This window comes from Meleagris gallopavo, chromosome 5, assembly GCF_905368555.1.
Source record: "Meleagris gallopavo chromosome 5, MGAL_WU_HG_1.1, whole genome shotgun sequence".
NCBI lineage: Eukaryota > Metazoa > Chordata > Aves > Galliformes > Phasianidae > Meleagris > Meleagris gallopavo.
This window is the reverse complement of record NC_139408.1, coordinates 7,419,644-7,431,876: the sequence shown is the minus strand read 5'-3', so window position 1 is coordinate 7,431,876 and position 12,233 is coordinate 7,419,644. Positions and strand designations below refer to the sequence as shown.

At 42.4% G+C, this 12,233-nt stretch overlaps 2 protein-coding genes and 1 long non-coding RNA gene across 5 annotated transcripts in view; 2 read left to right on the top strand and 1 right to left on the bottom strand.

Annotated features, from left to right (window-relative positions):
- MICAL2 (microtubule associated monooxygenase, calponin and LIM domain containing 2) overlaps positions 1-4,142 on the top strand; it is a 122,383-nt gene extending 118,241 nt beyond the window's left edge. Inside the window, exons 36-37 of the mRNA XM_085224101.1 lie at positions 91-164; positions 948-4,142. Of these exons, the coding sequence (XP_085080227.1) occupies positions 91-164; positions 948-1,132 (259 nt within the window). The 3' untranslated portion in view covers positions 1,133-4,142. The remainder of the gene's footprint in view (positions 1-90; positions 165-947) is intronic.
- A 3,121-nt stretch (positions 4,143-7,263) lies between these two features.
- On the bottom strand, positions 7,264-8,703 carry LOC109367666 (uncharacterized). The gene is made up of 2 exons (XR_014883356.1): positions 8,567-8,703; positions 7,264-7,557 (listed from the first exon to the last, which is right to left on the bottom strand). It is a non-coding gene; the product is annotated as an uncharacterized LOC109367666 (long non-coding RNA).
- A 334-nt stretch (positions 8,704-9,037) lies between these two features.
- PARVA (parvin alpha) overlaps positions 9,038-12,233 on the top strand; it is a 63,203-nt gene continuing 60,007 nt past the window's right edge. The window contains exons 1-2 of one of the 3 annotated variants that reach the window (XM_085224090.1): positions 9,038-9,177; positions 9,348-9,557. In XM_085224090.1, the coding sequence (XP_085080216.1) occupies positions 9,422-9,557 (136 nt within the window). In that variant the 5' untranslated portion in view covers positions 9,038-9,177; positions 9,348-9,421. Of the gene's footprint in view, positions 9,223-9,347; positions 9,558-10,147; positions 10,282-12,233 lie in introns of those variants that run through there. The other 2 variants (XM_085224091.1, XM_085224094.1) reach the window with 2 other exon arrangements.

Here is a 12,233-nt window from a genome sequence, read left to right as displayed (position 1 = left end):
ATATGTGAAATCTTGATTGAAATAATGCTTATATTTGTATGACTTTATTTATTTATTTTTATTATTTAATGTATATTTTATTGTACCCAGAGCCCAAGAATTAGAATTGGAGGACCACCAAAGCAGGTTGGAACAAAAACTGAGAAAGAAGATGGCCACTGATGGTAAGTCAAAGTGGGGAACATGTGCTATTCTACAGTTATAGACCATGCCCATTTGAGTACCCACTTGCTTGAGAAGTAGAGAGGATTATACTTTTCCTTCTGTGCTCTTCTGCAAGGTTATATCAAATACAGAGCTGCAGGTTACCATTGTATTTTGGAACTGCTTTTATGTACTTGGATCTACAGTTTGCATTTGTCCTTTCATTCAGCATTAGAAGATTGTGGGGATGACGAATACAGGCAGATGGGTAAATACATAGCACTGAACACACCAAAATATCCTGTTGGTTCTAAGCACGTGGATTATAAGTGACTACAGTTTACAGTATTTTTTCTGAAAAACAGTTTATATTCTTACAGATTCTGCATTTTGTGATTGGGCATTTTGTGTTTTATAAACTGATCTTGAAGTCCAGTAGAAATGCTGTTACGTTAGATTTCACATCGTAATAACAATAACTGCTACCTAACATATAGCATTTTAATTATGGTGTAATGTTTAGGCAACATTTGCAAATGTTTTTGTAAATAAGTAGTGTTCTTACTACTAATTTCACAGCCTAAGTTTTGCTAAAAGTTCTGCTATACCCTTTGGGGGCTTTAATGTCAACTTCCAATGGCCTAAATGCAGGATAAATTTTCCCTGGACTGTAACATGAAAAATATTAATTGCTATTGACTTCATTTTAGTGTAATATTTAATCCAAGTACAACAACTGTTAAAATGCAAAGTATAGCAACAAAATTATATGGATTATGATCTCTTGTTTTGTGATCTTTCAGACAGCCTTAAAAATGAGATGGATCTAAATGAGGAAGATGAAATTTTTATTGAGATGATGAAAGTGGTTGAAGAAAGGGACAAACTCGTGTCTGCCTTAGAGGAGCAGAGATTGAAAGAACAAGCAGAAGACCAGTGCTTTGAAAGCATTCTATTATCAAGGGGCTGTCAGCTGAGTGGGATTTAAACTGCCATATGCAAACAAATGTAATTTCAGCAATGTTTGTAATCATGGAGGTACTGTCTTCTCAAATTTAAGGTAATTCAAATTTGAAGTCAGTTTATTTGAGAAAGGTCATTCCGTTATCAGGAGCTTTTAAACAACTTCTGTGCTCACACTGATGTGAATCACTTCACTGTCAGCATCAAGAATCACGACAATAAAGATGGAATGGATTTTCCTGTCTGAGAGACACCGCAGTCTGTGAAAGGGAAATTGGCACTCCAGTGTTTCCTTGGAATGTTATTTTACTGCTGAAAATAGAGTTATTAAGAAAAAGGATGATATCATATAGTATTTTTGAGATGGCATTATTTTCTATCTGCTTGTCAGACTCTATGTGGTTTTGCTTATATTTTGGCACAGCGAAGCCATGATGAACTATTTAAAGGTCAAAAGCAAGCATCTCATAGAAATAAGGTTAGTTCTTTTTTTTTCTGGTGGAAAAGTCTTTTGACTACTAACTATGTGTAAGCACTCATTAAAACCATTGTAAAAACAATGTCAGATATGAATTTCCTAGGTATTCTTATGTTTTAGAGCACCGTGTGTTTTTTAACAAGATGTTAAATATCTCTGTTTTGTAAAATGGTAAGAGGTCATCAAATGGGTAGCTCCCCTAAGAACTTACATACTCAGAATGGCTTTTGTATGTCACTGATTAAGGTCTTCTCTAAAGTATGCTGAATGATAATTTTAAAATACTTATCCAGAGGTGGTTCAAAGGATATATCACAAGAAGTATCATGAGCGGTAGAGCAGTTAACAGATCTCCCTTAGAATAATTCCTCAAAAGGACTGCAAAAATTATTGAGTTTTGCAATAGCAATGTTTGATAGATAATGTTGTGATTACATTTAAATTACATTTATATTGCTGCTCCAAAATGTATATATAGATCTTTTCCTTAAAGGAAGTGCCTGCTATCTTTTTTTTTTTTTTTTTTTCTGTAGTCATGGCATAGCAGATGTGCAGAAATTCTTGTTGATATTCAGGATAACTTCATATACTTTCTTAAATCTGCAATTCTGCAATATAAGATTGGTAATATTTCAGACTTGTACATATGATGCACTTCATTTTCAAACTGAAAAACCGAGGAGACCAAAAGGCTGTTTCCTCTTGAACATCATTTTACCTCACACTTTGACTCGGAAGATTTGATGTTCTCATTATTTCATGACTGGTGCTTACTTGCAAGAATTGCTTTCTTACAGCCAAAGCTACAAGCATTTTTATTATGAGACAATTAAGCTAAATAACCTCTTGGTAACTAGCTGTAGGGTAACAGATACAGTGGATCTTAGTACGATAATTTATGAGTGATCTTAAGTTTTTGCTGTATTGTAAGAAATTTAAAATATTCTTTTAAAAATTTTTAAAAAAAGTTTTCACTGTTGACTACAAATACATAAAATACCTCTTTGCTGCAAGAACTATACTACTGTTATGCAATATTTATTTATTTATACTTATTTATTAGTCTGTGTAAGGAGGAGTTGTTATATTTTACAGTTTGGATGTTGTCTCCAATTTTCATAAGTAAGTTTATTTCTAATAGTTATTTATAGCTAAAGGTCTGCAGAGTATATTAGGTAGCTTTATCAATTTGGTAATTATTAGTAATAAAGTATAAATTAAGATTAAAAAAAAATAATATCTCAGTGGAATACCCTTACAACATAACACCTAGAGCTTTAACAGTATAATTTGTTTTTCACTTTGGTGGAAAGTCATAGCAGGATCCCTGAATGTATTCCAAAATTACCATCGATCATTTTTTTCTGTCATTCATATGCTGAGCACACCTTGATCTCCAAGTTACATTTTTATTGAGATGGACTGCAGTGATTTATTTTAACACTCCATTACTTTAGATTGACACAAAGTAGAAGCAAGCAGAACAGTAATAAATATGTTCATTTTCTCTGTTGAAATCTCCTGGCATTTCCAGTTTTGTGGAGAAAATGTATGGATTTTATCACTGTTCCCCAAAGCTTCATGTAGTCCAGTAGAGTGATAGTCTAGATCATCTGTCATTGTTTTCTGTAGAACTCTGTTTTCTAATATTTTCAGTGGATTATTATTTTTTTTACAAGTTTTACAGCAAACTTATTTTCTTAATGCTTTGCACAGTAAGCCAATTCAGCACAGAAGCCCTTGGTTACATCGATCAATGATTATTTATTCACCTAATTTGTACTAAAAGCCTGTTCATCCTCCTCCATATAAGGACAAGGAGGAGGAAGGGAGCCCCAGAAGAATGTGAAGCAGGTCCTCTGCCAAAGTCCGACCTGCTCACCCAGGACAGGAGCCTGAGCTCAGGTCACTCTGTGGTGCAGACAGGCCCCGAGACTTCACCTTACAGCAGATCCTTGTTTGGTCATTGAGAGCCAAGAGATTAGAGGCAGCAGAAGTTGAGAGCCATCAGCATTTAATGGACTATACAGATATTCATTGCTGAAATGATACTTTTCTGCGTGCCATGCAATGATAACATCCACAACCACAGGTCCCACATGTCTACTCTTGGGTGGAAAAACCTGGCAGGCTACTGCTACCCTTACTGATACTAGAGTGCCTCACAAGATTAGATCCAAAAACAAACTATGCAAGCAAAGCAGGAAAAGAATAAATTCTTGAGCAACTTAAAGCAAGTCTTTGTATTGTGTGAAGAGAGGAGGTAGAAGAAATAAGCTATATGCTCTGTTTGCAATCAATTTAATATAGTTGGCATGTACTACAAATCTGTTTAAACATGTTTTGTTATGAGTGTTCTTACTGCTTAATCTTTTCTGTAAATTGACTCATTAACGTACACTGGATTTGTTGGGGTATTTTTTTTCTTTTTTTTGTTCAGTCCTTGGCACTGTTGTTGGGTATAATGTGATGTGCTGGAATGTATTGCCATGTCTAAGTGGACTGGATGTGAGCAATTTTGTATTTGAATAAATAAAATTGTATCTCATTCTCTGAAGTGCTTGTGAGTCATTTCCATAGTAATTTCCCTCCTCTAGTACCTACAGTATAATAATGTATGTCTAGGAAAAATCAGTGGGTAAGAAATTGTATCATATACTAGGAAGTAATTTACTCTGTCTTGCAGTTCGCAGTTGCATTTTATAGTTTAGAAATAATGACACCCTGAAGCTGGATGGTGTTCAACTCTACTTCTAATACAACAGATTGTGAAATCCATGAGATAACAACTTTCTTAAACAACCTAATTTCCTTGCACGCAACATACAAACTGTAATAGCTCCCTGAAGGGTTGAAGGAAAAGTGTCCCTGTGGATCACTAAGAATTGGTCATCAAAACCTTAAATGCCAATTTTCAAATTCCCATAACTTTCCTTATAGTAGGTCATCTCATTTTGTTGCTTTTTACCAGGGAGAAAAGGGAAGCCTTTCAGAGCAAGATAATGTGCTGTTCAAGATGAGAGAAGCAAGACTGGAGCTTATGTTAGCATCTGCACTATTGTTCCTGCCTCAGTGGCTTTAAACTGCTTGATAGTTTCTCCTCTTCGGATTGCAGATGGACAACAGCAGCTTCCCTTTGAGGTCAAGGTAATTTCTGGCACATTTGAACTGAGCTTTTTCTTCTACTGTTTCGTACTTTCCATTTTGTGTGCCTGAGAGACAGGCATGGTAGTGACTCCTTGTACTGTACTGCTCACAGTATCTCAGGACTGCACAGGAATTACCTGCCTGCTGGGTTTATTGGAAATAATACATCAAACTTTTATCTGTTTTTAACACCTCGCAGGGAGCAGGTGACCACTTAGGGGGTTTGGCTGTTCCAGAGCATATAGTGTGGGGAGGAATGCCACCAAAGAATTTACTGAGGCTCCCCTCCTATTTGCTCCTTTTATCTTCGAAAGATTCTGTGTCCAAAAAAAAGCCAATTGGGCAAGGATTTCAGGGAATGGATTTTGTAAGCTATTATTTGCCTCAAGATTGATCTATTTGCACTCAAGGTAAAGGAATGCCTTACTGGTTTCTGTACTGTTTGGCTAGGTTTTTCTGGGCACAGGCAGTGAACTTGGACTTACTCCTTGAAATTACTTTTTAGCCTAAGGCATATGTGATTTCCACTAAGAATTTCACTTTTGTTTAGCGCTTTCTTTTCAGAAAGATATACTCTGTTTTCTTTCTCATGTAAGCACGTACCAGAATGTGCCCTAGCAGGTTGGAGATTCTGTGTATCTTGTAAAATTTTGCTGTTGTTAAGGCCTAAAGCTGTCTTTGCTGAGTTCTGCATGGACCATATCACAGAATCACAGAATCACAGAATTGTAGGGGTTGGAAGGGACCTCTAGAGATCATCGAGACCAACCCCCCTGCCAAAGCAGGTTCCCTACACCAGGTCGCACAGGTAGGCGTCCAGGCGAGACTTGAATATCTCCAGAGAAGGAGACTCCACAACCTCCCTGGGCAGCCTGTTCCAGTGCTCCGTCACCCTCACCGTGAAGAAGTTCTTACGCACATTCGTGTGAAACTTCCTATGTGCAGCTTATGTCCGTTTCCCCTCGTCCTGTCTCCACGTACCACTGAAAAGAGACTGGCCTCACCACTATGGCCGCCACACCTCAGATATTTATAAACCTGAATCAGGTCCCCTCTCAGTCTTCTTTTCTCAAGGCTAAACAGACCCAGTTCACTTAGCCTTTCTTCATAGGGGAGATGCTCCAGGCCCTTCACCATCTTTGTGGCCCTCCGCTGGACTCTTTCCAAGAGATCCCTGTCTTTTTTTGAACTGGGGAGCCCAGAACTGGACACAGTACTCCAGATGAGGCCTTACCAGGGCAGAGTAGAGGGGGAGGATCACCTCCCTCGACCTGCTGGACACGCTCTTCTTAATGCACCCCAGAATGCCGTTGGCCTTTTTGGCCACGAGGGCACACTGCTGGCTCATGGCCAACCTGTCATCCACCAGGACGCCCAGGTCCCTCTCCGCAGAGCTCCTCTCCAGCAGCTCATCCCCCAGCCTGTATTGGTGCATGCAATTATTCCTCCCTAGGTGTAAGACCCTACACTTGCTTTTGTTGAACCTCATCCGGTTTCTTACTGCCCAGCTCTCCAGCCTGTCCAGGTCTCGCTGAATGGCAGCACAGCCTTCAGGCGTGTCAGCCAATCCTCCCAACTTCGTATCATCAGCAAACTTGCTGAGGGTTGCCACTATACCCTCATCAAGGTCATTGATGAAGATGTTGAACAAGACCGGACCCAGCACAGACCCCTGGGGGACACAAATATGGTTATTCGCAGAGTCCAGCACAATGGATTTACCATGGTAGCATGTGAAAACAATCCACACAATCTTCATGGCAGCCATACCTCATGAACCTGGCAAATACCTTGTGATATGGAAAGTGCAAACTGGATTTCACCTAAATCATTGTGTCCTAATATCTATGAACAAACCACGGGGTTCTTTTCAGATAGTTTCTTCTGCTGTTTCCAGTGAACCACTAGTAGAGGTCTAGTGGCCCTGCGTGCCAGCAGTGTGCTTGCTGGAATACAGATGTAACAGATGCACAAAAACATGGGCTCAAGTGAAAGGCACAAGTGATGCTTATTAAGAAAGATTCCTGATACTGATTTTTCCTACAACAGTCTCAACATGGTCAGATGCAAATGCATATACATTTGGCCATGCACTCATAGATGATAAATTGACAGAACTACATGTGGCTAGAAATATTAAGTACCAGAACAATATTTACATCTGAGTAACATTTCTCTTTGAAACTTCAAAAATATTTAATCTCTGTAGCTGTATACAATACATAATCTTTTGTAAGATTTCTAAACAGCCTCTTTTATTGTGCTGTTGAATATTACTCCGTTGTGAGGTATGGGGGAGGACATGTTCAGTAGTTAACTCTGCAGAACTGGCAGTCAGATGGCTGAGAGCAAATGTATGGAAAAATGAAAAAGGGTAGACTTGGGTCTAGTTCTGTTCCTTCTGAAGATTTGCCATAAGCAGTTACAGCAATAACAGTAGTTCACTGGAGCATTTTTGAAAATGTCTTCCACGGTTTAAGCGACCAATCAGATAAAAGGCTCACACAGAGGTACACTTCAGAGACAAACACTGAACTTAAAGACAAAGGAATAATTTATTGTATGGCCTTAACTAGCTTAGCTTTAAGCCTGTGTGTTTAAAAAAAATAATAATAAAAATAAGCAAGAGTACTTTGAAAAACTAGATAGGACATCAGAGCTGACCTCTATCCCGAAAGTCAGTCATCTCAAATGGTAAGTATATGGTATCCTTTCAGCTGCTGCAGTGCTCCTTCTCATTAGCCTAGTCCACAGTGGGTATATTATGTATTACATCTCTTCTACCTCAATCAGAAGCAAGAGTCTCTTCTCAGTCATTCTGAGTCCTGTAGTAAAAGAAATAAAAAAAACAGGTGTGCATGGATGGATATGTAGGTGAATAAGAATGCATTTGAAGTGTGATGATGTAACCACCTTTTAATACCTGGCAATAGCATACATATGATGAGGCTACAATTAATTTGAGCTATTGGTCGGCCTACCAGTTACAACAAGGTGTTGACAGGGAGCATGGTGAGAGCTTTCATGGTCTGCTTCAGGTTTCTCAGTGCCAGATGTAGTGGGGCAGCCCAAATGGCAGCCTGCTGCCGTTGTGTCTTGTGGGTGGGATCAGGGAGCATGATTGTGAAAGCATTCAGTTATCAAATCTGAAGCAGAGCAAAAGCCTAGCCAAATGAAAATCCATGGCAAGTTCATATCACCGCAGCTTTGCTTTGTGGTTAAAATACTAGTTGCATATGAACTCGGCATTCCCATGTCTGCCATAAGCTAGGCCTTATGCATGTCTATAAGATCCTTTCAGCTGAATGCAGTATTAATTTAAAGTCATACTTTCTATATGATTCCAGATCAAAAGAGGAAAAAAAAAAAAAAAAAGTAGCATATCTAGTTCTGACTTTAGGGTACAGACAAAAATTAATGTTGTAACTGTGCTCAAAAATGGAAAAGCTTTTCAAAAAAACCTGCAGACAACAGTTCAGGGAACACAAGTGTTGCTTTGAGCCGGAGAGCAAACCCAAGGACATGTGGAGCAGTGGTGGCAGCCTGGGCTCGTTATGCTTTTAACTGATGGCAGTATGGATGAATAAAGCTTTCCCCCAGGGCATATACTAACTGCACACAACAAATATTCATTGATGTCAGCTAACCAATGCCACCAGCTTATGAAAACACAACAATTATTAGCTGATTTAGAAATATCCTCGCGGTAATTTCATTTCACTTATTACGCCTAATGGATAGCTAGGTATTTGCATGAAGCGTGTATGACTTTTGCCTGAATTGTTAATCGAGTGATTAAGTGGGGAGTGAAAGCAGTGCCTCCGGCCGACACACCTCTGCCCCGGGTGCCTCCCGCACCAGCTCCCGAGCCGCAGCACATCAGCTGCTTTAAAGAAGCTTCTCTCTTGGGCTACTCATCTGCAAATCAAAGGAGGATTAGTGCGGGCCATCTATGGCGCTAAGTCACCTTTCTTCGCCCTGTTTTCTACAGCGGTTATTTTTTTTCTGTTGAAATGGACATCGCGATGCCCTCCTCCCTCAGACGGCGGCTCTGGCGGTAACGCACCGGCTGCTTAGCAAAGCGTGCTCCACGGAGACGTACGCACGCCTCCAATTTGCACAAGGCTATCCAGCGGCACCGTTACTTGGATAGTTGATCAGAGTGCAGAAACACCTGCCTGCAGTGCCCACCCCTCCAGAGCTGCCACGTACGAGCAGGTTCCGACGAGTCCCACGACTCCTAGCCCGTGCGCACGTTTGACCGAGCGGCCCGAGCTGGCGCGCAGCTCCTCACCCAGGCGGCCCTCAGCTCCGGCGGTCGGCAGGGCAGCCGCTCCGCTCCGAGGCCCGGCCCCGCTCGGGCTGCGCCCTTCCCGTGCCAAAGCTGCGCCTCCGCCCGCACCCGAGCTGCGGTGTGGCGAGGCTTTTCGCCGAGCCGCAGGAAGGTACGAGAGGTGGTGGGGCGGGAAAGCCGTCCCCCGGCGGGACAGGTGAGGGCGGAGGGGCGCAGCCGCCGGCGGAGGCGCGTGGCGGAGGGCGGGCGGGAGGCAGGGCAGGAGCGGGAGAGTGGAGCGGAGCTGCCTCAAATGCCTGGAATAATTCCGCTTCCGTTCAGAGCCGGGAGCGGACTCCCACGGCTCCGGGGCCTCGCAGCCGTCTCCTCCATCCCCAAGCGCCGGCCCGGCCGCCATGGCATCGTCTCCCCAGAAGTCCCCTTCTTCCCCCAAGTCTCCCACCCCGAAATCGCCCCCATCCAGAAAAAAAGATGACTCGTTCCTGGGCAAGCTCGGCGGCACGCTGGCGAGGAGGAAAAAAGCCAAAGAAGGTAAGAATCGCAGGTCCGCGCGTTTCCTGGGAGTTACCTCGGGACGGGGAGGGGGGTGGGAGGAGACAGGGGGAGAGGAAAGGCTCGGGGGAGCGGAGGAAGGGGCTGACGGGCGGACGCGGGTGGGGTGGGCAGGCGAGCGGCGAAGGGAGGAGCACCGCGTCGCCCCGGGGCGCTGCTCGCGGTGGCGGCGCGGGGACGTGGAGCGCGGGCCGGGAGACGCCGGGCTGCTGCGGCCGTGGGGCCGGGCTCGGCCGCGCGGATCGGTCGAGAGAGCGCGGGCGGCTCCGAGTTCGTCCGCGGGCCGGGGAGGTATCCCCGCGGCGACCCGGGGCCGTCCAGATGGCGGGCGGGGCGGGGCCCGGCCCGCCGCTCTACGTGCGTCTGAGGCTGTGGTGCGAGGAATGTGCGTGCTGTTCGTTGGTTTGTGTTGGTGTGCGGCCCGCCGTGGGCACGGCGCTCTGGGAAGGCAGGGTCACGCACACAGCTTGCAGCAGCGCTTCAAGGCCTGGCTTGCTCGTTCCTGTGTCTGGCTGTGAGCCTTTGCCTGCAGTGGAGCTCGAAAAAAGCTGAGCCGACAGTCGGGTTCTTTGTCTGTGTATGTGAATTAATACCATCCTCTACTGAATCTGCCGATTTAGAATTCCATGAGGCAGAGAACTGGAATTTAACCTTACTCACCCATCGTTTTTGTTGCTGATGTTAACTTAAACTCGATACCAAGGTAACAGTCGCTTCAAAACTGTTTTTCAAGTCTGTAAGTTCTTTGCTTACAAGGGAGAAGGACATTCTACTCAGCAGACCCTGCTTCTGGGGTACATAGCTGGGTAGTGACAGCAGCACGGCATTTCAGAGAGGCACCTGTCAAGTGCCTCTCTGCCAAAGCTCTGGGGCAGTACAGCCCCTTACTCTGTGTCTATCATGTCTTCTTTCTCAGATGTGCTGTCTTGCTTTTCAATTAAAATGCATGTTGCACAACTGCACTCACATTATTTGGCTTTTTCTGGTCATTGCGAATGACTCAGAAGTTGGTGAAATGGTCAATAGTGGCAAACTATGCTGGTTATCCTCTTCTTATGTTACCTCCAGAGAGTAGTGATGAACATGAGTGGCGCTGGAGTAGAAAACAAATCTGTGATGAGGCTGCATTGTAGGTACATTTAGAGATCTTTAACCTATTTGTAAGTGATTTAGGTTGTGCAGTATTCATATAAATAAGGCTCTTTTCCTCAGAGAGAGATAGCACTAAGTCACAGCTCTCCAGGAAACTGTTAAGACAGCACAGTTACTCTTGTCCACAATCTTTTAATCTTACAAAAAAAAAAAAAAAAAAAAAAAGTATTCTGTGAAACTGTGTTTCTTCTTAGGAGTTCTGTGTCTGTATTAAAGTCATTGACTAAAACCCGTGTCTGTCATTTCATTATCTCATCATGTTAATATTTGTCCTCCTGCAATGTCAGAACGCATTGGTGTTTTCCTTTGTGTTTCCCAGTTTTCTAACTTCTATTTAACAGTAGTTCGGAGAATTATTTTGCAACTTGGCAGCAATTTATTTGAAGAAAGATATGTCATTAAATTCTCTGTAGCATCCTATGTATTTCCACATATATTTAGCTGTTTTATGTCCAGTGGAAACAGATATGTTAGTGAGATTGGAAGCACCATACATCTGTTGTATACCAATTATGTTTTAGTGCAGTCTGTGCTATATGCGTAGTTAATTAGTGTAGATGACATATGATTGTATGTATGTAGCATTTGTGTTTGTGCTATCAGCAGGCATTTTGATCACTGTCAAAGTGATGCTTTGAGTAATCTAAGATACAGTTACTTGAGATACCACAGGCTATGTTGGTAGGGATTAGTCATACAATAAAACATAATATTTAATCGCAGTGTATTTTACAGGGTATTTCATGAGGTCTAAAATTTGGAGCAAATATTTGCTATGTTATCTTCTGTCATGTAGGGTCTTGGTTTTCATTTACAGTACTTCATCTGCTGTCATCTTAGGATGAGAACGCTGTCATTCAGTGAGAGCATGAAGCAGCTGTGACTTTAGATAGCATAAAAATGTTGTTTAAGTAACAAAACCCACAAATTCCAAACTGTGTTTGGAATAGCTTTTTATCTTATGAAAAAATGCTGAGATAATACTGGAATATTTGATGATCTGTTTACAGCTGAGCTGTCATGCTCCATAATTCTGTAGTATTTGGTGAGATTCTGTCCTTTTCATTCCTGAAAACCACTCCAAGACCGAGTTGCCTTTTATGTGCTTCTAAGGAGCCCAGGGGGTGCTGAGCAGGAGCATAAGGTGGGCCTCTATATATTCCTCAAAACCAACAGCAAATCACACAATTTGGTAGCAGTTTGTATTGTATATTAAGCCTATCTTCATACAAGTGCAAGGAGTGAACGTGATGAGCACATTTTCAGAACATGAAGGTGTGTGCTGTGTTATCTTATGAATTTTACATGGCGGGTTTAGGAAGGCCGTGTGTGGTTGTCCTCCTTGAATTTGCCTGGCTTGGCAATTACAGATGCAGAATTTTCACTCTTCATAATAGCTTATCCTAGTAGAGAATGTAAAGAATTGGCCTCTGACACACTTATAAGTCTGTGACACTTTCAGGAACGAAGAGCAAAGATCAGAATTACTTAAATTGTGTAGGA